Here is a 23189-nt window from a genome sequence, read left to right as displayed (position 1 = left end):
ATACTCCAGCAGGGAGCTGGTGACAGAGCAGGTTAGGAGCTGTTCCAACTGCTTTGGCTCCGGTGCCTGGGGTTAAGCATCGCCGGTCACATCTGCGGGTTGGTGTCCAAAGCTTCTCCTGCCCTCAGTCTGGCCCTCGCTTCCCTCCCGGCAGAAGATGGGGAGCAGCCCCTGCCCCTGCACCCCGGGGTTACTCCGCAGGCGGGAGGACCCCGCGGGGCTCCCGCGGCCCCCGAAGTGGGTATTCCCCCATCGCATGCAAGTGTACCCAAAATAAGGGGGCGTGGCGGCAGCAAGCCCCTCCCACCTATAAGACAGGGCTGCGGCGGGGATTGCAGCAGTCGCAGCTCCGCGCCGAGCCCCGCAGCACCAAGCCGCCGGGACACCCCTCACCCCCCGCCGCAACATGGTGAGTGTGGGCCGGGCGGCGAGCACGGCGGCGGAGAGGGTTCCCGGCAGCCCTCCAGCAGTCCCCGCGCAGCACCTCCGCAGCACCGTGACCGGCGGAGCCGCCGCGACGCGTCCCCTCCTTCCCCGCCGTGACCTTGGGCAGCGCTACTGGCTCCTGCCCGGGGCAGCCGTGCACCCTGCCCGGGCCCCCCCGCCGGGGCCGGGGCCGGGACCGGGACCGGGGCCGGGGCGCCTGCCCTCTACCCGCTGCCGCAGCGGGGAAGGCCCTGGGGATGAGGGAGGTGACCTCTCCGGGAGGAGCGCTGGCAGGGGACGGACGGGGACAGCTGCAGCGGGTGGAGGCGCCAGCCGGGCACCTGGGCCGGAGCTAGACTCTTGGCGGGGCTCCCCACACGGCAGCGGGGGCACCGTCGGGGCTGACGGCGAGTGCGAGTGTGGGGGTCTCGTTCCTCCAGTACCGTCCCCCGGAGGTCTGGCAGCGGCAGAGCGGACCGGCGCCGCTTTCCCAAGCGAACAGTCGCCCGGGGCCGGGGCCGTCTATATTTAGCAGCTCGGGAGCGGGCCAGGGCCGTGCCAGGAGACGCAGCGCCCTGCCCTGTCCGCCGCAGTGCTGACCGGCCTCTGCCGGGGGCTTTGCTGGAGACCCTGCCACGGACTGCCCTCCCTTCCTCCCGGCGGCTGGGGCTGCCCTTGGCCCTCCTGAAGGAGCCAGGAGCCCTTGTCCTACTCCAGCACTGAACCCGGACGCGGACCTATCACAGCTCAGGGCACTGTGCAGTTGGGGAATGCAGAAGTGAATTGCGCCAGGACCCCCACGCTAAGTCGGGGTCTCCCGTTCATGAAAGCAGTGATGCCAGGAGTAGTGAAACAGGGATGCTAGTGCTAGCAGAGGTGGGATACCAGGGATAGGAGACCAAGGGTGCCAGAGGCAGCAGAGAAGGGATGCCAGGGTAGCAGAGCAGGCCTGCACTTATTGTGCACAAGGCACATATCCAGCTCACAGCCTGCTCCCCAGCACTTCTGCCAACACAGGTTTTGCAGCACAGGGTTGACACTGTAGCCTAGGGAGTCTCTATGCTGCCTCAAAAACTGTAGGGCTTCACTGCTAGCCCTCACCTGGCTGACACCCACCAGCCTTGCATCCCCAAGTCCACTAACCCCAGGAAAATGAGTGCTTCTCTGACTCTGGAACTGTAGGCAGTGGCATTCCCCCATGCTGGTTGCCCCTCATGGGTTAAATGTGTGCCTCTATCAACTCAGCCCCTCACTGGACTGCTGGGGCATGAGGAAGGGGCTGAGGCTGCAAGGGACCCTGGCAGAGTGGCTTGGCTAGGGAAGCGGGACCAGGCTCTGCTCCCCATGCTTCTGGAGGACAGGCCTGGTCAGAGTCTGTTGTGCTGATAGCCCCAAGTGAGAGCAGGGCAAGAGGGATGCCAGAGCTGAGTCTTGACCTGTCATGGTGCCTGTGCATGACTGAGAGCAACGACAGATGTATGGGACCCTTCAGGGGCGTGCAGGAGGTTACCCAAAGGAACATGTGCTCTCTGGGTCCACTAACCAAAGCAGGTTGTGTGTGGGTGACTGTGTGGCACTGGAACCTGTCCCTCCCTGGGACAGGCAGGACAGAGCTGTGCCAGGATCTGACCCTGCCTCCCCTTCCCCAGCGCGAGTGCATCTCTGTCCATGTCGGCCAGGCCGGCGTCCAGATGGGCAACACCTGCTGGGAGCTGTACTGCCTGGAGCACGGCATCCAGCCCGATGGGCAGATGCCCAGTGACAAAACCATTGGTGGAGGGGACGACTCCTTCACCACCTTCTTCTGTGAGACGGGAGCTGGGAAGCATGTCCCACGGGCCATTTTTGTGGACCTGGAGCCCACTGTGATTGGTGAGTGCTGACATCACATGGCCTGGGGTGCCCCCATGGGTGGGTAGCAGGCAGCAGGCATTGTGTGTATGCTCTGATGGCAATATCCTACACTGGCTCAAAAACCCGAGGCGCCTTTTTTTCCCCCAAGGAGAAGCCACAAACCTGAGCACCTGCTTTTGCTCTTGAAATATCCTACAGGCAGCAGTGCTTGTACCACATGTGCACAGACAAGGAACCAGCCCAACCGGCATGGCAGCTCCTGCTGTGTTATGGGCAGGGAGCTCTGGATGGGTGGGAGAAGCTGAGCTGCACAGGGCAGCGGCAGCCACCTCCTGCTGCCAGAGAAACCTGATGCTAGTGTTGGCCTTGCTGACGTGTGGGTCCTTAGCCATGGAAGTGGCAGGTGGAGCCAGGGTGAGGGATAGCTGCTACTACTCACTCAGTCTGCTTGGTGGTCAGCTCAAACCAACAGCCTCCACCAGGCTCAACCTGCCCCTGTTCTGTCCTAGATGAGGTTCGGGGAGGAGTCTACCGCCAGCTCTTCCACCCTGAGCAGCTCATCACTGGCAAGGAGGATGCTGCCAACAACTATGCCCGTGGCCACTACACTATTGGCAAAGAGATAATTGATCAAGTGCTGGACAGGATTCGGAAGCTGGTAAGTGAATGCAGAGAAGGGACATGCCCTCTGACTAAGGTCCTGCATCGTGCTGGGGCTCAGAGCACACTGTAAGCTCTGCTGCACCCTGTGAGGGATCTGCAGCTGCCCAAGGCAGGGATGGACCAGGCCTTGAAGGGACTTCTATATAATCAAGCCTTCACAAAAAATGCATCTCAAAGCAATCATGCATCTCTCTCTGCAGGCTGACCAGTGCACAGGACTTCAGGGATTCCTGGTATTTCACAGCTTCGGAGGTGGCACTGGCTCTGGATTCACCTCCCTGTTGATGGAGCGACTCTCTGTTGACTATGGCAAGAAGTCCAAGCTAGAGTTCTCCATCTACCCTGCACCACAAGTTTCCACGGCTGTAGTGGAGCCCTACAACTCCATCCTCACCACACACACTACCCTGGAGCATTCAGACTGTGCTTTCATGGTGGATAACGAGGCCATCTATGACATCTGCCGCAGGAACCTGGACATCGAGCGTCCAACCTACACCAACTTGAACAGACTCATCAGTCAGATTGTCTCATCTATCACAGCATCACTGAGGTTTGATGGAGCCCTGAATGTTGACTTGACTGAATTCCAGACCAACCTGGTGCCTTACCCTCGCATCCACTTCCCCCTGGCCACCTATGCTCCTGTCATCTCTGCAGAGAAGGCTTATCATGAGCAGCTGTCAGTGGCTGAGATCACCAACTCCTGCTTTGAGCCGGCCAACCAGATGGTGAAGTGTGACCCTCGCCATGGCAAGTATATGGCCTGTTGCCTGCTGTACCGTGGCGACGTGGTGCCCAAAGATGTCAACGCTGCCATTGCCACCATCAAGACCAAGCGCAGTATCCAGTTTGTGGACTGGTGCCCCACAGGCTTCAAGGTGGGCATCAACTACCAGCCGCCCACAGTAGTGCCAGGGGGCGACCTGGCCAAGGTGCAGCGTGCTGTCTGCATGCTGAGCAACACCACGGCCATTGCTGAGGCCTGGGCTCGCCTGGACCACAAGTTCGATCTGATGTACGCCAAGCGCGCCTTTGTGCACTGGTACGTGGGAGAGGGCATGGAGGAAGGGGAATTCTCTGAGGCGCGGGAAGACATGGCCGCTCTGGAGAAGGATTATGAGGAGGTGGGCCTGGACTCCTACGAGGATGAAGAGGAGGGTGAGGAATAGAGAAGCCTCAGCCAAAAAGGACTATGCTTCTTCCCAATGTTACTTGCAGAAATCCTTTGCAATAAACCGTTTCAGATCCTCCGTATCTCCCACTATCCCCCTAGCTGTACTGGTTTCTTGCCAGGTCAGGTGTGTGACGAGTGCTTCAGCCCTGCTACTGGTGTTGCTGTGCTTCCTTCCAGTGCTCTGCTCCAGCTCCAGCTTGCTCCCCGTGCAGGTAATAGCCCTGGGGTCCAGTCCCTGGGGCTGTGATACACATCCCACCCCCCCCTCTCTGCCCCAGCCAGCAGTGGATCCTAATGTGATATATGGCCCCATGTGTCCTGGAGCTCAGGGGAGCAGATGTATTCTGCACAGGAAAAGATCAGCAACTGCTGTGTCTTCTTCCCATGTGCAGTCTGAGGATAGGTGGGCTCATCTGAAAGGATAGTGGTTGAAGCAGTGGGAGCAGTCTGGCACCTCTGCATTGTGGCCACAGCACAGGGCAAAGGATATGCCTGGCTCTCTGGTGCAGTGGGTGCACTCCCCAAGGGCACCCAGCATGGCACAACCCCCCGCGGCTGCTGTACTGCTGTGTGTGGTGAGGATTAAAGGAGGGCAATGCTCCCTTGTGAAACTGCTTGTCTGCATCTCTTCTTTTTTAGCCCCACTCTGTGAGCAGCCCAGCTGCTGTGTGTCCCAGTAAACCCCTCTAGCCAAGGCTGCCTGCTGGGCTGGGAGTGTCCCCAGCGTTGGGGTGGTTGTGCTGTCCCCAGGCTCTGCTCACCCCCTTCAGAGCAGAGCTGCTGTTCCTGCCTCACAAGGTTTGTCACCTTCCAACCCTGGGCACCCACTTTTCTCTACTTGGGCAGCAGAGAAATTCTGTCTGTAGTTCTGCCACTGCCTTCCTCCATGTCCCACAGTGCCTAGCCCCAGAAGCTCTGAACAGCAGTGCCTGGATCCAGATGCAGAGTTGTGTTAGCTCCCAACAGGACTGTGCTGGGGCCAGGGATTAACTTTCCCTGCTTACTGCTAATGCTCTGTCTGTGCCTCCCTGGCTGGCCTCTACTGCCCTTCCCCTCTAGCAATGCTTGGCTGCTTAACCCAGACAGTGTGCCCTGCTCTACCCCTGATCTGCTGGGATCCCTCCCCACAGACAGGGACACAGCCACACCTCTGCAAGAACATATTTTACTTCAAACACAAGGCAATGTTGGTGCCAAGAGCAGTGGCAGAGTGGGCACTGGGGCCCTCTGCCTCCTTCCAGCACAGCACTGGGACCCAGCCCACAGCTCTGCCCCGGGCAGGAGTGATCTTCCTAGGGGACAGAGCTGCAGGACCATGGCTCCTGCCCCTTGCAGGGGTCCCACAATGTCCTCTTGTCACCCCCAGGGAAGGCAGCACCCAACAAGGGCCCATGTTTAGCAGTAGATCACACACCTACAGCTCTGGGGCACAGACCACAGCCCAGACAGCAGCATCCCAGGCACAGAACACTCCAAATCTAACACACCTCCGGCACAGAGCAGCAGGTCTCCCCCAGGGCACTGATTCCCTCTGCAACAGGTCTGCAGGGGAGCAGGGATTAGGGCAGCTGCTTTTCCCCCAGCTCAGCCTTGGGTCATGTCACCACTGGAACGAAGATGGGCTCAGATCTGCGTGGTGTCCTGTCCTGCCAGTGCTGGCTGCAACCCCTCCAGATGGTGGAGGATGTCATCTATGCTGGGTCGCTCCTGGGGATTCACCGTCATCATGGAGGAGAGCAGGCGTTGCAAGGCAGCTGAGTACCTGGAAGAAAGACAGTGAGGGGGGGGACCCATGCAGAGCACAGGACAGGGGGCTACCCAGGAGCGGGATGACTCTCCCCAGCCCCTCACCTGGTTGTTGGGGGAAACGCGATGGGGCTCTGCACTGCCAGAGCCACACTGTCACCCTTCTGGAAGATGGCATCAAAGGGACCCTCCCCAAACATCATGCAGTACAGCACACAGCCTAGGGACTGGAGCACAGCAGGGTCATGGCAGCTTCACAGCAGTGGGAAGGGGTAGGCCAGAGGGCTTGATCCTTACCCAGATATCTGTGCGCTCATCTATGATGCACTGGCTTGGTACTGTGAAGAGCTCGGGGGCACGGTAGGAGATGGTGCAGCGCTGGGCAGCCCAGTCCTGCAGAAGGGAGAGTGGGGATGAAGGGCTTGGGGCAGAGACAGGCTGGTGGGGTGATGTCCCAGGTCACCCACCTGCACAGCCATGGCCTCCCGAGAGCTGTTGACTTCGATGCGAGCTTCGTTCATGGAGCCCAGATCCATCAGCACAGGCTGGTCATCCTCATCCAGCAGCACGTTGGTGGGCTTGAGGTCTCTATAGGAATGGACATCAGCAAGCACCCACTGGGGCCCCTGCCTTCCCCCGCAGCTAGCACTGCCAGCCCCTCACCTGTGTGCATAGCCCTTGCTGTGGATGGCTTGCAGCCCGCGGCAGATCCCATGGAGGATGAGGAGGATCCGCTGCTCTGGCATGAAGGTCCCTTTCTCTCGCAGTGCTTCCACCTCTCTCCAGAGGGTACCCCCCTGGCAAATGCAAGCATCTAGTCACCACTGCTGCTCCTGGGGTGGCGGGGCAGCCAGGGAAGCCCCTCTCACCTTCACATAGGGCAGGAGAAGCCAGGCTTCATGCTTGGCACCCTTCTCCACCATGCAGTGGGCCACCAGGCGCAGGATGTTGGGATGGTCGAAGAGGCCGTGCATCTCCACCTCGTGTAGGGCAGCCTGGCGGTCCTCCTTGTCGTGGCACAGGATGCGCTTCAGGGCATAGAAACGTCCATCCCGCAGCCCCTCCACCAAGTCCACATAGCTGAACCCCCTGCAAAGAGTCAAGGATGGCACAGGCTGGGCACTGTGGCATCCGTGTCAGGCCTTGTGCCCAGTCTCAACTATAAGCACCCAGGGGAGGGGCCAGAGGACAGTGGGAATCCTTCAACCATGGCAAAGCACCCCCTCTCCATGAAAATGCCACTGGCACAATTACTCCCACTCCCATGGCTCTGAGCTCCCTGGCAGGACCAAATCCCACTACCCAGCACGAGAATCCTCCACCACGTACATGCAACCCCTATGCTGAAGCACCATCCCCCACCAAGCCCAAGTATTTCCCTCACATCTCAGCATGACCTGAGCTCCAGCATCTCCCCACCCTGTGCGAGCATCCCGTGTGCCAGAGCATCACCCCCATGCCCAAGCATGTCTCCACACACAAGCACTCCCTCATATCTAAGCATCTCCCCATGCGTGAGCATCCCATGCCAAATCATCCCCCACGCACAAGCACCCCTGTGCCCAAGCATGTTCCCCGCACACGAGCACTCCTCCTGTACAAGCACTCCGAGTCCCGCGCGACCCCCAAATGCCCAAGCATCCCCCATGCCCGTGGAACCCCCACCTGAGCCTGTGGACCCCCCCTTGCCCGAGAACCCCTCCCGGACCCCGAGGACCACCTCGCCTGAGCCCCCGCGCCCCAGACGGCTGCGCACCCCTCTGCCAGGCGGTGGAGCAGGAGGTATCGCGCTCCCCCCAGGCTGACGGTGCCGCGGGAACAGACGCACAGCGTCTGCCCCATCGCCCGCCCGCGTCATCGCCTTCCGCCGCGCGTCACTCCCGGCGTCACCCGCCGCGTCACCTCCCGGGCGGGGCGCCGTGCCCGGGATCCCGCGCTCTGTGCTCCGTGCAGCGCAGCGGAGTGGCAGGAGCAGCGCCCAGCGCCGAGCAGCCCCCAGTGGCTGTGGGAGTCCACACTCCCGCCGCTGCCGGGGCTGGGCCGGTGAGCTAACCCCCTCTCCCAGGTGGGCTGGTCGCGGTGCAGCGGAGAGGGCGGAGCCACGTCAGCTGGGCTCGTCCTGCCCTGCGGCACCTCCCTAAACACCGGTCACTGGCTCTGCCACCAGCTCTGGCGCTCCGTCTGGGGACGTTTTCCTTTTCCTCAGCCAGCAGCAGCACCCCTCCTACCAGAGCTACAGCCCAGGTTTCCACCACCTCCTCTCTGATGGAAGAAGTGGGCTGAGCTCACTGGAAGGGTTCTGCCTGACGGTGACGCTTTTAAGAGGCTCCTTTTATCTCCCCACGTGTGTCACCGACGACCCCGGGGAACACCGGAGATATGCCCGCCGACCGGAGCTGTCTTGGGCGATGCTTACCGCCGGCATCCCCTGCTGGGTGGGCTTTGAAGGGGCTGGTGTGAGCTGGTTAGTCTGCAGAGGGTTGGAGCCTCCCACCCCCGGCCCATGGTCCCGCCTCAGCTGTGCTGCTGTTCCAGCTGCCTGCACTTAGAATCTGGAGCAAGCAGCGCCGAGCGCTGGCCAAGATCATTCTCGGATCATGTGATGGTGGTGTCCACGTCCACCTTCGTCCCCTGTCCTGGGCCTGCCGAACACTCGGCGAGGATGGGGCTGCCAGCCCTCGCCCTACTGCTGGCAGTGGGGCTCCAGCACACGCAGGTTAGCAAACACGAGTGGAAAAGTTGGGGAGAAGCGTGTAGGGCTGAGCTGTGAAGGATCTGGTGAGACGACTCCGGAATCTGCCTTGGTCCCCTCCCCGTGTTCCTGCACTTCCTGCTGTGGCTCTTTGGTGCTGCAGTCCACGTCGTGCCCCTGCTCCCTTGCCTGCGCTCCCAGCAGCCATCCCCAGCAGCACCCGTCCCCTAAAAGGCTACTAAGCTCAGCCACCGGTTGTTTGACTAGCGGGGAGGGCCATCAGGGGGTGGGAATCGTTGTTGTGCTTATCTCTCCTGCTCTCCCCGGGCAGTGTGGTACCTTCTCTGGGGGAGGGTTCCCCCCAGGAACAAACCCCCATCAGTCCCTCTCCCTGGGGAGCATGGGAGGGGACATTTGGCTTTTGGGAGGGTCTGCAGCCCCCTCGCCAGGACTGCCCCTCTCCCGCAGGCCTCCCCGTCGGCACGCTCCTTCCAGATGGATTACAAACACAACTGCTTCCGCAAGGACGGTGTCCCTTTCCGTTACATCTCGGGCAGCATCCACTACGCCCGCGTCCCGCGCCCTGCCTGGAGGGACCGGCTGCTCAAGATGTACATGAGCGGGCTCAGTGCTGTGCAGGTGTAAGTCCTGAGGGCCCACTGCCCCTCGGAGTTTCTGGGATCCCCAGAACAGGAACAGAGACAAGCCCATTGTCTGGCCAAGGGAGCAAGGACCAACACTTGCACTGGACTGTTACCTGCAGGATACCCCTGCCAGACAAGCCTGAATCTGGGCTAGTCCCAGTCCAGCCCCAGTTGCCATACTCAGCTCAGCCTGGAGGCCATTTCCCAGAAACAGAAGGACCAGCTGGTGGGATGGTTCCCTGTTGTGCTGCAGTACCCTTAGCCCTTGCATGCTGATCTCCCCTCTCGCCCCAGCTATGTTCCCTGGAACTACCATGAGATGCTGCCAGGGGTTTATGACTTTGCTGGGAACCGGGATGTGGAAGCCTTCCTCGACCTGACAGCTGAGCTGGGACTTCTGGTGATCCTGCGGCCGGGGCCCTACATCTGTGCTGAGTGGGAGATGGTGAGTCCCAGTCCCCAGCCTGGCACACAGGGGTGATGGGCGTTTAGGGAAGGGCACAGCGCGGTTGGCCTTTCGAGCTGTCACCTGACTCCAGTGTTGTGCCAGCCCAGGTTGCTGTTCTGTGGGGCACATGCTGCACTGGTGCTGAGCATTAGCATTGTTCTGGCGTCTTTCGGCTGTGTGCCAGCCTGGCTGCTGAGCAGTTTCTTTGCCTCTCTCTGCTGTGTGTGTTTCTCCAGGGTGGCCTGCCTGCCTGGCTGTTGTGGAAACCAAACATCATCCTGCGTTCCTCTGACCCCGGTGAGACTCAGCACAAGGCTCTGGCCACTGTGTCCTTACAACCTAGTGCCAGTCCTGGCATGCTGGGTTCTCTCCACACACCTTGCAGCCTCACGTGTGTGGTCTTTCCCATGGTCTTCTCTATCTTTTGGGAGCCCCTTAGTTTGTACTCCACCTCCAGGTCCCCACTGTGCTTGGCTCTGCTCTATCTTCCTCCTGGCAGGCTGATTGCAGGTGGGCTGGGGTGGATGCTGCAGCCAGGTTGAGCTACCCTCTGTCACACCAGCCTACCTGGCAGCCGTGGACTCATGGCTTCATGTCCTGCTGCCCAAGATCAAGCCACGCCTCTACCAGCATGGGGGGAACATCATCAGCGTGCAGGTAAGGTGCTGTGGGGCCCAGGCCTCTGCCCTGCCCTGGGTTGTCTTCAGATGTGCCCCCAAAAGGCCCCTGTACCCCCTACACCATGATGTCACCCAGCACAGCTCAGATAAATCCCTCTCAACCTCTGGACCTGGGTCTAAATCCAAGGGCTGGGACTCAAGTATCTGTCATCATCCCAGTTGTGGTTTGAGGGACACTGACAGAGCTGGGGCACATGGTAGGGCTGGACAGTCATTTTCAGGACACACCTGGGAGTATTCGTGACATCTGATGATGTCAGGAGGAAAGGGCGCTCGTCCCACTTGGCAGTGGGACCTGGCTGCAGCCCAGCCATGTGCATACTGGGTGCCAGCCCCTGCTTGCTTGCAGGTGGAGAATGAATATGGGAGCTACTATGCCTGTGACTATGGATACCTACGACACCTGCTGGGCTCCTTTCGGGCGCTGCTGGGGACTGAGGTGCTGCTCTTCACCACTGACAGCACGGGAATGGAGGAGCTGCGTTGTGGCACACTGCAGGGGCTCTACGCCACCATTGACTTTGGACCAGGTACCCCTGTGGGGGAGGAGGAGAAGGGATGGGGATTCCTTCTCTGTCCTGCTCAAACCTCCACATCCACAGGATCTAATGTGACAGAGGCGTTTGATGCCCAGCGCCGTGTGGAACCAAAGGGGCCCCTGGTGAGCTTGGCCATGAGCACTGTGGGGGAATGAACCATAATGGTTTTGGGGAGGCAGAGGCATTGGGCAGTGAGGCAGAGTGGCACTGGGACCAGGCTGCAGATGGGCAGGGGGAATGTAGATGACAGATGGGTTCCAGGAGCCCCAGCTCTGGGAAGATGATAGTCCCTTTCTCCCCCAGGTAAACTCTGAGTACTACACAGGTTGGCTGGACTACTGGGGGGAGGCGCACGCCAGCATCAGCACAGTGTGGGTGGCCCAGGGGCTGGAGGACATGCTGCAGCTGGGAGCCAACGTCAACATGTAAGTAATCGGCTGGCAGAGGGGGCACAGCTGTCAGGGGAGTTGGCATCACCTCTCACCTTTATTCAATGGAGACTGGGCAGGCAGGGCTGGAACTGTGGGTGCAGCAGGGAGGGGGCATTGTGTGGTGAGACTTTGCCAAGTCTGTGGGGGTGCTGACTGGGCTCTCTGGGGTGTATCATAGGTACATGTTCCATGGAGGGACAAACTTTGCCTACTGGAGTGGTGAGTACAGTCTTGCCCTAGGGAGGCAGGGCACTGCAGGGCTGGAGGCTTTCCCTGGCCATCCCTGAGGAGCCTGCTTCAGGCTCTTGTTCTCTCCCATGAGGCAGGCTGACACATAGCCAAGGGCCGTTGAACCCAAGTTTGTCCTCACATGGGAACTCCTTTTGTCCCGAGGCAGGGGCCCACAGTTCTGGGTCATGCCCCTCCAATTGCGTTGCAGCCAGCCTGGGTCTGGGTTCCACACCCTGGCCTGTACCAGGGCCCCTTCCTCCAGCTCAGATCACTTCCCTGGCCAGGTGCTGACTACAAGGACCAGTACAAGCCAGTGACCACCAGCTATGACTATGATGCTCCCCTTTCGGAGGCAGGTGACCCCACTGAGAAACTGTTTGCCATCCGCACAGTCATCAGCAAGGTAATGAACCTCGCAGGATGAAGGGGACAGTACTTGGCACTGCTGCCTGTGCCAGGACAGAGAGGGTGCCAGCTGGGCAAGGGACATCTCCCTGCTTGCCCCAGGGCGCAGCAGACAGTTTGCTTTTCAGTTCCAGCCCCTGCCAGTTGGTCCAATGCCACCTGCCACCCCCAAATATGCCTATGGCCGGGTGGGCCTGCAGAAGGTGAGTGCCTCTCCCAAGGACTGTGCTGTCCTTGCCTGGCACTGCTCAACTGCCCAGCACCCATCCCTGCTTTGCAGTATGCTGACCTCCTGGATGTCTTGGATGTGCTGTGCCCCTCTGGGCCCATCCAGAGCCAGTTCCCCCTCACCTTTGAGGCCATAAAGCAGGTGAGGGGCTGCATATAGTGGGGGACACTTGGCGAATTGTTCCTGTCTGGCCAACCCTGACTCTGGGGCAGGGGACCAGAGCTCATCTCCAGCCCTGTTTCCTTCTGTGCCACTGCACTGTGTCCTGCAGGCCCATGGCTTTGTGGTGTACCACACACAGCTGCCCCGGGACATCCCAGACCCAGCCATACTGGCTGCTCCTCCCCACAGCGTCTGCGACCGCGGCTATGTGATGCTACAGAAGGTGAGGCTGCAGGAGCACACCAGTCCCTGGGCCAGCACTCAGGAGGGCTGTGGGACCTGCCAGAAGCGGGACTGTGCCATGCCAGGGTCCTGGGGACAGAGTGCTGAGAGCTACACTGAGCCCTTGTGGTGTGGCTCTCCAGCTCAAATCTGCCCCCCTTGGGGGCAGAGGGCAGCCCTAGGCTGGCTCTGGAAGGGTCAGCAGTAGGATGCTATATAGTGCCTGCTGGCTGCATTGAGGGTGGTAGGATGTGAGCACAGGCTGACAGTGCCGACCTTGTGGTTTTAGGAGTACCAGGGGACACTGGAGCGGGACAGGCAGATAACACTGAGTGTGACAGGCAGGGCAGGGGACACCCTGGACGTGCTCTTGGAGAACATGGGCAGGATCAGCTTTGGGACCAATGTCAGTGACTTCAAGGTAAGGGGAGAGAATGCTCCAGAGGATGACCTGATCACCCTGTGACCAAACACTTCCTCTACTGCCAACTGCAACAGACTCCACCCAGCCTTGGGGGGCCACCCCTAGTCCTGTTCCCTGGTTCATCACACACCATCCCCTGGGAAACCTGCCAGGATCAAACTGAGAGACTGGAACCCCTCTCCCACTAAAAAAGTTGCCACAGCAGCCAGGGCCCTTCAGCCCGTCGGAGGGGATCACATCCCACCTTCATTGCTGCAAGGGGGCATGCCCTGGGGAAGCCAAGCATCTTCCTGCCCATGGCAGATAGTGCTGCCTCATTTTCCCTCCTGGTCCACCTTAGGGCTTGTTGGAAAACATCTCCTTGGACTCCGACCCTCTCAGCAATTGGCTGATCTATCCCCTGGCCATAGACACTGCAGTCCAGCAGGGCTGGCCCCAAGCTGCCACGCCAAAATCAAGCAGCAGGGGCAGAGCAGGGCCAGCCTTCTACACTGGGACCTTTGAGACCCCTGGCATTGCCTGGGACACCTTTGTGAAGTTCCCAGGTTGGATCAAGGTAAGGCAGTGCATACCCAGGAAAGGGGGTGAAGGTGGAGCAGGACACAGCTCAGACCCATGTCCACCATCTTCCAGGGACAGCTGTGGATAAATGGCTTCAACTTGGGTCGGTACTGGACCAGCCGTGGGCCCCAGCAGACACTCTTCGTGCCCGGCTCGGTGCTGCATGTTGGCTGTTCCAACAACATCACTGTGCTGGAGCTGGAAGGGGCACCCCTCACCCCCCTCTTGCTCTTCCTTGACCAACCCCTTTTCAACAGGACCCTTGGCCACAGCACCTTGGCCACAGAATAAACACAGGGCTGCTGGACACTGGCCTTGTCTCTTGCTGGGGCTGCAGAGATGGCAGGGGGCTGGTGAAACACAGAGGCTGCAGGGTGCTAGGAAAGTGGCACAGGTCCTGGCATGGACATAGAGCTTCTGCCCTCCTCTGGGGCCAGGCAGGGCCTTTGCTAATGAGAAAGGGGTCCAGGATTGAGCTTGATTTGCATGTTAATCTCACACTCATCCCAAATAGTTCCAGTGGTCCTGCTGACTCCCCCCATGTCTAAGGCGTCAAGGCACCTCTTTATTGATAACGTACAGCAGAAGAGGTAGTTGTTAACATGACAGGGCTTAGACGCCAATGGCAGCCAGGAGAGGAGAGGGCAAAGCACAGCCTCGCAGGTGCCTGCAGGCATGGCTGCAGGTAGCTCAGGACTGCAGGGTCTGTATACATCAGGATCCGTCTGTCTGCCACAGACAGCAGCCTACGAGGTAACCATGAGAAAAGCTGGCAACAGGACCGCCAGCTGGAGAAAGGCCACCAAACAGTCTTGGCACCTCACATGTGCCCCTCTCAGATGTAACATACCCAGAGTCAGCACCCAGAGTGACATTCATGCCCAGAGCCTTGCCAGAGCTGCCCCAGAAAGTGACATGGCCAGCTCAGTCCCTCTGACCAGTGCTGCTCCACGGGCTCTTTTTCTGTATAGCCAGTGCTCAGCCGTGTCCCCACATTGGTCCTTGGCAAGTGGCAGCAGTCTCCAGCCTCAGGTGTGTCTGGCCTGGGCCCGGCGGTGAGTTTGTAGGCAGGCCGTGGAGCAGAAGGAGAAGTCAAGGTAATGGAAAGGGATCTGTCCCAGCAGGGACTCTCCACAGTGCCAGCAGCGGCTGTAGGAAAAAACAGAGCTGGCCCTGAGCAAAGGGAAACTTGCAAGAGAGTTAGAGGAGGAGAGGATTCCCTGCCTGGGCTGTTACATGAGACACCAGGAGCAGCATGAGGGTCTGGTCCTGCAGGGCTGATGTGTTCACTCAGCAGCCTGGCCAGGACATGCTCCCTAGAGGAGACTCTGTGTGGGAGGACAGCATGAGGCAGTTTGAGGCAGAATGAACATGGAGGAATTTGGCCTCATATGGGGTTGTACAGCCCCTTCCCAGATCAGCACAGGCAGTGCTGGCTGCCAATAAGCCTGTGGGAGGCAGCAGGAAGAGATGTGGAATCAGGAACAGGGGCACAGGAATGGCCTGGTTTACCATAGATCTGACTGCAGGTGGACCAAGTCGTCCTTTGCAAAATATTTCAGGGGAGCAGGGCAAGAGAGGAAGAAAGATTTTACAGAAGCACTACAGGGAATTGAGTGGACAGGAATAGCTTCAGCCTGGAAATGAAAACTGGAGCAGGAAGGGCAGGGAACAGCTGTGTTGACATGAGAGAGCTTGTCTGCAGAGCCATGCTGCTGGGACTATTACCTGATGTTGGCAAGCATCATGCCGGTGTCCTGCAGCTGCACAGCCAGCCTCTGTTCAGCAGCCAGTGCCCTCTGGGGAGCAGAGAGACAGCTCAGCTCCCACTAGCTGCTGGGAGCTGCTATGGCCAGAACCCACGACATTAACACTGCCCTAGCTGGGCTGGATCCCGTTCCCAATGCACAGCCTTACCTTCTCCCTGTCACACAGGGCTGCAAACCTCCGTTTCTCTTCCTGCTCCTCCTCCCAGTGCTGCCGCTCCTCCTGCTGTGCTCGCTCCCGTTGCTTCCGCTGGGCTTTCTGCACCCGCCTCTTCTCCAGCTTTTTGGCCTCCATCTCCTGTGTCAGGGGCCCTGGTACCTGGTGGCAGAGGGCAGGCACCATTTCTCACTGAGCCTGAGGCAATGGCACAAGTGGGAGAGGGGCACTTTGCTCTGGGGTCCCCCAGCCCCTCGAAGGCAAGGGCAGAGGGTAGGCACCTACCTTGGCACGGCTGTAGTCATACTTGTTTGGATGGTCCACCATGAACTTGCGGAAAGCGTTGCGAGTCAGTCTGTCAGCAGAGACGCAGTATGGGGTCCTCTCCCGCCCATCCCTACAAGACAAAGGAGACCAGCTCATCCTGCCATATTACTGCCCATGTCCCACTGGGCTGCAAGACCAGCGACTCCCCAGAGATGTGCAATGCATACTGCAGGCCATGGTATCACAGCCAAGGAGGGGAAAGTTCCTTATTCCTACACCAGAATCCTCAAAATCCTCTCCTTCCTGCATCTCAAAACCCCTGCATGGGGCTTTGGTCTCATCCCTACCCTCCGAATTGCTTCCCAGTAAACCTGGGTTCTGCTATGCCAGACAGGCAGGCAGACAGAAGGGCAGTTCAGCCCTTAGGTCTCCTATAACAAACCCAGACATCCCATCTGGTATAGGGAAAGGGTGGTAGCAGTTTCCCACAGCTGAGACACGAGTGAGTTGCTGGACTCCCAGTGGGGCTGTGGTTGTCAACCACTGGGGACTCTGCAGCCATACCTGAGGGCAGGGTCTGCCCCTGCCTCCAGCAGCAGGCGCACAGCCTCTGCCCTGCCTGCACATGCTGCCACATGAAGCAGGCTGCAGCCACGCTCGTCCAGAGGCTGGTTGAGCAGGGAGTGGACAACATCCAAAGTCTGTGTGACCTCCCCATCCTCGCTGTCCCCTGGCAGGCTCCTGCTCTCAGGCAAACCCAGGAGGTGCCGCAGTGTCTGCACATCACCTGTTTTGCAGGCAGTGAACAGGGCATCGCGGAGCTGGGTCTGAGGGTCTCCTATCAGGGAAAAACAGGAGAAGAGTCTGATGCCTCCCTGGGCATAGTGGTACTCTGGTCTGACTAGGAAACACACACAATGCAGTTGAAGCATCATCCTGCTAGCTGGAATTGGGCACTGCAGGATCTCCAGCACCTTCAGAGTCTGTGACAATGTGCCATGGCATTGCTGAGCACTGTTGGCAGCAGTCAAGTCTTTTCCTGACATAAGACCCACTGCAATTCCCCCTAAAACACCTGGCTTAGTCAGGTGTTGCCTGCCCTCCTGGGTCAGAGCTACTGCTTCCAAACACACAGTTCACTTGGAGGCACATTACTGCACTACAGACATGCTCCATCCAACTGCTCTGGGCACCTGCATGACGTGCTCTTCACTCCACTGCAAAGCCACCAGCAAATGGGAAAGGCATCCAGGTCACCCAGCTCCTGACCCTACTTACCTCCATCCGCCCAGGGAAGAGGCCCAGCCTCAGCCTCCCCCTGCAACTCTGTCACTGGCTCCTGGCCAAACTGCACACACTGGGTACCATGGGATCCAGTCTCTTCAGTGCAGGGCTCTGCATAGGGAACAGATAGTAAGGAAGAGGGCCAGCACTGGCCTGCACCCCAGTCATGGCCTTCCTACACTGTCTCTGGACAGTTCTTCCCCCTCACCTTTCTCCACCTTCTTGTCCCTCTTCTTCTTCCTCCTTTTGCGGTTTTGCTTGGGCATCACTTCAAACTCTCGGAGGTCCAAGGTCTCCAGTGTCATTTCCACAGTCTCCAGCTCCCCTGCAGGGCTTTCCTCTTCCTCTGCCTCCTCCTCCTCCTCTAGAGCTGAGGGGGTGTTGCAGTTTGGGATCTTAATGAAATTCTCTCTCCCTACCAACACAGAATTTGGGACCTAATGCCCAATCCCCCAAGCCACTAGATAACAAAAGGGTGGCCAACTGCTTTGAATTCCAACTTGACTGCTGAGGAGGTGAGGGGACAGGGAGAGGTTTCTTCAGAGGGCCAGGATGTTACTTTTTGGGTAGCTGTGGTAAGTGGAAGCCACCGTTTGCTAGGCTCGTGAAGGCATTTAGAGGGAGATGAGTTACCCTGGTTTGGCCACCCACAACCCCATCTCAACTCCCGTGCTCTGTGCTGCTCGTCAGAGGGAGAGAGGGGAGGGAGAGGGCCTTGGATTCTGCTACAGATCCCTTTTCTGAGCCAGCTGTCTGCAGAGGAGTGGTTGAGTACTACCACTGCCAGCCCCTGACCCCAGCCTCTCGTCCCTGACCAGAGGACAAGGAAAGGACTCTGCATTGCCTGCCAGAGGGTTCCACCCCATCCTCGTTTGTGGCCTTCATCTCCCACGTAAGTCATGCAGAGGGGTCAGGACCTCACGCCTCATCTTTTCGTCTTTGTTTTACTGGAGGATTGCAAGTGACTTCGCTGCCAGCCGAGGCGCGGCAGCGACCCCTGCTGTCCATAAATATAATTGCACCAAAGGGAGCAGAGACAAAAATTCCGTTTCATTTTAAAAGGTTTGTTCTTTAATTTGGGGGTACAGTGTTAGTTGTTTGTTCTGTCCTAGTTTTGGTTTTACATATATATGTTTTATATATATATATATATGTATGTATATATATATTTGTAGCTTGCTCGGCCGTGGCAGATGAACCTCAGGACTTAAACGGTGGGGCCAGTTCTGTGCACGCTGAGCCTCACCTAAAATCCACTGCGCAGGCTGGAAGGGCCCACCCACGTGGGTACAGCCCTTCCCAAATCTTCGCTCGCGAAGTTGAGCCACACACACACACACACACATTTGTAGTTAAGAACTGTTATCCTTTGTTTCTATACATTTTTCTTAAAACTCCTGAATTTCAAAGCTATGGTGATTTTTGGGGGAGGCCCTTCTTTTCTGGTCAATATATATATCTTAGTTTTCCTCTAAACTAAGACATTAATTGGTGCCCAGTGTGGGGCTTGAGCAAAGAAGGATCACAGTTCTTGTGTCACCATGTGTGAACTGAGTTTAGGTTCCATTAAGACCATACTGTACAATATATTGGCTTTTTTTTGGTACAAATTCATGCCAAAAGACATGGCAGGTTTAAGTCTCACCAACAAATCGATGAGTAAAACTCAAATAGCTGCAATTATTATTGAATTCTTACTTTGGATTAATGGTGTTATGAATTCAACGCCTGTGGGTCTCATTTGGATTGTGTTCTCAAGGCTGTATTCCTAGAGCAAAACTAAGATAGGTGGTAATAAAACTGAGGCTGAGGCTTTTCACACAGATTTAATCACTTGGGGCTCTCAGCCAAGCCCACTCTGTCCTTCTCCTGCCCAGAACAAGGCCAAACTCTGCAGATCCCCTCTGGGCTGCCAATCTGGTCCATGCCATAACATCAGACCTCCTCATTTGCTCAGTTATGTCTCCCAGCATGGCTCAACTCACCAGTTGTGTCCTCCTGCAGGGGATCCATCTCTGCTTTCCGCTGCTTCTTCTGCCAGGCCTTCCGGGGGGACCCAGTGATATCCTCCAGTGGTGTGTCCTTCCCTGGGCAGCAAGGGTGCTCCTGTCATTGCCTGGGGACAGGGAACACCCCATGTCTCCAGGGATTGAGGGCTGGAGAGCTAACACCTCCACACCATAGAGCAGCATCCTCTTATGCACAAGGGACCACGTCACCCCACCTGGCCTGACTCACTGGAACAAGGGCTGGTCTGACATACCATACACCTGCAGACTGGCCAGTGTAGCATGGACTCGCAGCACCTCTCGCAGGGTGGCCCTGCGGGTGCTGAGGGGGATGTGGAAGATGCGAGGGTCCCCTTGGGTGAGGGGTGGGTTCTTGCCACCAAAAAGCAGTGCACGGTTGTGACGAGGGGCCCGAAGGAAGATGCGCTGAGCTTCATTCAGGTGCTGTGTCCAGGCTGCCAGGAGGTCCTGAATATCCTGGGGAGGAAGGGGAAGCACAATGGGATCCTGAGCACACTGCAAGGGCAAAGGTATCTCTGGAGCAGGAACAGACCCAGGGCAGAGCAGCCCCGTTTTGACCCTGACCCTCTTCTAGAGCCCACACCCCTGCCATGCACTCCAGCAGTGGTGCGGTACCACCTCACAAAGCCAGCCACAACTATGTCTCCCTGACAAGAGACCAGTGCTGTGGTTCATCCTCACCTTGAGCAGTGCAGCCTCATTGTAACGCCGTAGGGAAGCTCCAGCTGACCTAGGTGCTGACCCCGGGGTCTGAGCATCCCATAGGCCCTGGCTAGTGCCGCGCCGTGCTCGCATTGTGTAGCGGTGGAATGTCTTGTGCTCTTGCACCTGAGGGCTGGAGAGAGGGGCAGGCATGAGCAACAGGGCTCAGGGGGGTTTAGGATTAACATGAAAAAGTAGCTCCACTTGATAGTGCAACACCAGCTGTCTCTCTGTACTCACCCCCGGAACACAGCTCCTGCGAAGTGCCCGCCTCCCATCATCAGAACAACCCAGCACGTGCTCATGCTGAGGCTCTGCAGTGACGCTGTCAGCTCCACTGGCTCCTCGATGTCACCCTGATACACAGACATCCTTGCTAGGACCCATGGGATCACCTCCTTGCCTCTTGTTATTCTCCAGGACAGAGAGAAGCTCCTCTGCTGGCACCAGAAGCAGGTTTCTGGGAACACTCCAGAGCCAAAAATGGGCCACCAGCAAGCCTGGTGCTCTGACCTAGCACCAGAGACCACCCTTCCCATCAGAGGAGGTCACAGATCGTCAGACAGGTGTCTAACCCCCAGTGCCACCCTCCTTCTCTGGGGTCCCTCTCTCAAAAACCTGAGTGGTGACATGCCTTCCCAGTGACCAGCACACAGCGGTATGCAGAGATGAGCTGGCCCTTCGCATTGCGGAGCAGCACCTTATGGGAGCGAGGAATGACAGGCTTGCCACTGGCAGAGAGCAGCAACTCTGACTCACTGCTTGCATCAGAACTCTCTGAATCAGATCCTGAGATGCTGGAAACACCTGCAAGGGGAAAAAAAATAAGATGCAGTGAAATAAGGCAAAGATTAACCAAACGGCCTCCCCAAAACTCTGCAGTGACTCCCAGGGCAAGCCCATGACCCCAGAAATGTTCTGTCTAATACCCTACATATCACAAGGGCTTGAGGGTTGGGGAGATAGGGGTTTGGGGCTCTGGACCCCCAGGTATGCCTAGGAAGTGGCTCAGTTATAATGCTCTGTCAAGGGTTCAAACAAAGAAAGGTGGTGGGGGGAGGGTTCCTTAGGGAATTTTTCTCACCCTACCAACACAAAGGGTTTGGGAGTTGGAGTGTCAGGGCTGAGAACAAAGGAGTGGTTGACGACTCTAGATTCCAACTTAATGGTGGTGGGGTGCAGGTAAGGACAGACTCCCAGGTGAGGAACAGACTCCCAACACCTGAGAGGGGAAGAGGATTCTCCTGTGTGCTAGCTTCACTTTGTTTTGGGTAGCTGCTGGGGAGAAGCCACTGTTTGCTAAGCTGGTGAGAGCTCCTTCTGGCTCTGCTCTTCGCCTTCCACTCCCCATCTCTGGGCACGCTGAGCTTCAGAAAGAGAGAGAGGAGGGTCACAGTTGCTTTGGGACACAATGCAGACCATTTTTCCTGGGGATCGACTTTGACTGCAAGGAGATTTCTGGGAATTACCACCACTCCTCAACTCCCAGCATTTCCTTCTTTTGAACAAAGGACAAGGAGAGAGAGAGTCTGCTCTACCCCACGGAAAAGGCTTCATCCTGCCCTAGGTGAGTCATATACCCTCCCTTGTCTCTGCCTCACTGGGAAAAGACTGAGAATTCACCTCACAGCCAGCTGAGGTGCGACACTGCCACTGTCCATAAAAATAACTGCACCAGGAGCAACCTACAGTTTTTGGGGGTTGTTTTTCTTTGGGGATGGAGTAGTTTGCTCTGGTCTGTTTATAGTTATATCTATATCTATATAGTAGTTAAGAACAGTTATCCTTCTTTTATACATTTCTAATGGAAGTTCTTTTTTTTTCAATTTAATAAGGGGTGATGTGATTATTGAGGAGGAATCCTCTCCTGTGGTCTTGGTAAACACTTCAGTTTCCCTCAAACTAAGACATGCCCCCTTCTCCCTAAAACAAAACATCAAGGCTCAGGAGCAGTGCTGGACCCCGAGAAGACCCCACAGAGGTAGAATAAAGGAACCTTGAGCTAGCAGAGGTTTTCATCTTTGCACAGAACAGGCCCAGTGAGGTCAGTGACAGCCCCTGGGCTCCAATGCGGACAGTCCCATTCCTCACCTGTGCGGGTCTTCTCCTCAAACACTTTCACAGGCAGTGTCTGGCGTCCCAGGAGTCGCTGCTTCAGGTTGAAGCGGTGCCAGTCAAGGCGATAGTGCTCGGTCTGTGGAGCAAAGAGGTATAAGCCAGAAGGGTCTTGGTGGTCCATGGAAAACCCCACCACCAAAGGGCATGAGGTGACAGACCCCAAGGGCTAAACTGATGCTGGGACCCTTCAGTGATTCTGACTGGAACACTGAAGTACATTAAGGAATTACCTGAACAGGTACAGGCCTGTGCTGCACTTACATTGACTTCCAGTAAATGACACTTTTAATCAGTAACATGCAAAGTTTGAGTGCCAGATCCCAACAAGACATGAGCAGTGGAGCTCCAGGAAACAGCCAGCACTGGGCTGCACCATGCTGGGGCTGAGCTTCCACACCAGGACCCCACCAGTCATGCAAGCCCCACTCCCACCTCACACTGGCTGCTTGGCCCTGCTCACCTGCTCCTCGCGGCTGCCAAACACCTGCCCACAGGTCGAGCAGCACATCCTCTCTGGCACCTCAGGGACCCCATGGACCTTGTTCTCACAGCTGGTGGCTGCAGGCTTCTCTGTAAGAAGGAAGGGCTGTGCACAGGCAGCTCCCCAGGCCTACTACGAGGAGCAGACCCTCCTGGGTCCCTCCTCAGCCACCCAAGGAGCCCGGTGGTTGTAGAAGGAGCTTCAGGGACCTTGGAGTGACTCTGACAAAAGCCCATTTACCCGCCCACAAGGCAGCTCTCATGGCCAAGGCTCCAGGCTGGCCACCCAAGCCCTGTTGGGGATAGAGCTCCTAACCTGTGGCTTGGGGCTCGTGGCCATGAACTCGGACAAATACTTCCCGCCCGCCGCCCCCGTGGAGCCCCACGCACCGTGGCTCACGGGTGCCAGCTCGGCAGCACCCGCATCCGCAGCAACTCCAGTGACGACGGTCAGACCGTCAAGGAAGACGGGGTCCTGGGCGGCCTCGAACACGGACCTGCCCTCCGGGGCCGGCATCGCTCCTGCTCCCGGCAGATGGGACAGCGCCTGAGCGACGGGCCTGGCGGGAACCACGTGCGACTGTCAGCAACGACCCTCGCCCCACGGGTACACTGCTCCTGACCCCGTCCGAGTCCTCCCTGCAGCCGGCACCTTTTCGCCGCCGCCTCCGAAATCCCGCGCTGCCCCCGCGATCCCCCCTCCAACAGATGCTGCCCCACTATGATCCCCCAAAGCTGCCGTACCCCAATGACCCCCTCCCGGCCCGGAAGCGCCTCTCGTCACATCCCGCGCGCCTCGCAGGACCCGCCCCCCTCGCCCATTGGCCCCCTGCGCCCGCCTCCCGTCTGCC

The 23189-nt window shown here is 58.0% G+C and overlaps 3 protein-coding genes across 8 annotated transcripts; 2 read left to right on the top strand and 1 right to left on the bottom strand.

The window, feature by feature from the left end:
* Positions 1–310: 310 nt before the first annotated feature.
* On the top strand, positions 311–4210 carry LOC139675171 (tubulin alpha-5 chain). The gene is made up of 4 exons (XM_071562465.1): positions 311–409; positions 2076–2298; positions 2790–2938; positions 3144–4210. Exons 1-4 carry the CDS (start codon positions 407–409, stop codon positions 4113–4115), a joined length of 1347 nt encoding a protein of 448 aa, XP_071418566.1. The 5' UTR covers positions 311–406; the 3' UTR covers positions 4116–4210.
* Positions 4211–5269: 1059 nt separating this feature from the next.
* Positions 5270–23116, bottom strand: STK16 (serine/threonine kinase 16). Of its 2 annotated transcripts, XM_071562949.1 has the most exons (21): positions 23083–23116; positions 22729–22898; positions 22319–22428; positions 21832–21934; positions 20375–20547; positions 19981–20096; positions 19720–19873; positions 19272–19494; positions 18994–19095; positions 17217–17378; positions 17003–17119; positions 16289–16562; positions 15743–15854; positions 15452–15619; positions 15263–15333; positions 6736–6955; positions 6530–6663; positions 6334–6454; positions 6164–6259; positions 5972–6093; positions 5270–5882 (listed from the first exon to the last, which is right to left on the bottom strand). In XM_071562949.1, exons 2-21 carry the CDS (start codon positions 22853–22855, stop codon positions 5744–5746), a joined length of 2844 nt encoding a protein of 947 aa, XP_071419050.1. In that variant the 5' UTR covers positions 22856–22898; positions 23083–23116; the 3' UTR covers positions 5270–5743. The 2 variants fall into 2 exon arrangements, with proteins under 2 accessions (XP_071419050.1, XP_071419049.1); XM_071562948.1 differs by lacking the exons at positions 15263–15333; positions 15452–15619; positions 15743–15854; ... (10 more) ...; positions 22729–22898; positions 23083–23116 and adding an exon at positions 7623–7924.
* On the top strand, positions 8292–18863 carry GLB1L (galactosidase beta 1 like). 5 transcript variants are annotated; one of them, XM_071562943.1, is made up of 16 exons: positions 8292–8582; positions 9027–9199; positions 9497–9647; positions 9887–9947; positions 10225–10307; positions 10680–10860; positions 10933–10991; positions 11173–11294; positions 11479–11519; positions 11816–11934; positions 12065–12139; positions 12217–12306; positions 12437–12550; positions 12839–12970; positions 13314–13529; positions 13607–13835. In XM_071562943.1, the coding sequence occupies exons 1-16, from the start codon at positions 8370–8372 to the stop codon at positions 13823–13825; spliced, it is 2049 nt and encodes a 682-aa protein (XP_071419044.1). In that variant the 5' UTR covers positions 8292–8369; the 3' UTR covers positions 13826–13835. The 5 variants fall into 5 exon arrangements, with proteins under 5 accessions (XP_071419044.1, XP_071419043.1, XP_071419047.1 ...); XM_071562942.1 differs by having other exon boundaries at positions 10213–10307; XM_071562946.1 differs by lacking the exons at positions 13314–13529; positions 13607–13835 and adding an exon at positions 17827–18863 and having other exon boundaries at positions 10213–10307.
* Positions 23117–23189: the final 73 nt, after the last annotated feature.

The sequence above is a fragment of the Pithys albifrons genome, chromosome 8 (genome assembly GCF_047495875.1).
Source record: "Pithys albifrons albifrons isolate INPA30051 chromosome 8, PitAlb_v1, whole genome shotgun sequence".
NCBI lineage: Eukaryota > Metazoa > Chordata > Aves > Passeriformes > Thamnophilidae > Pithys > Pithys albifrons.
Note: the sequence above shows the minus strand (reverse complement) of the source record. Positions and strands in the feature narration are given on the sequence as shown.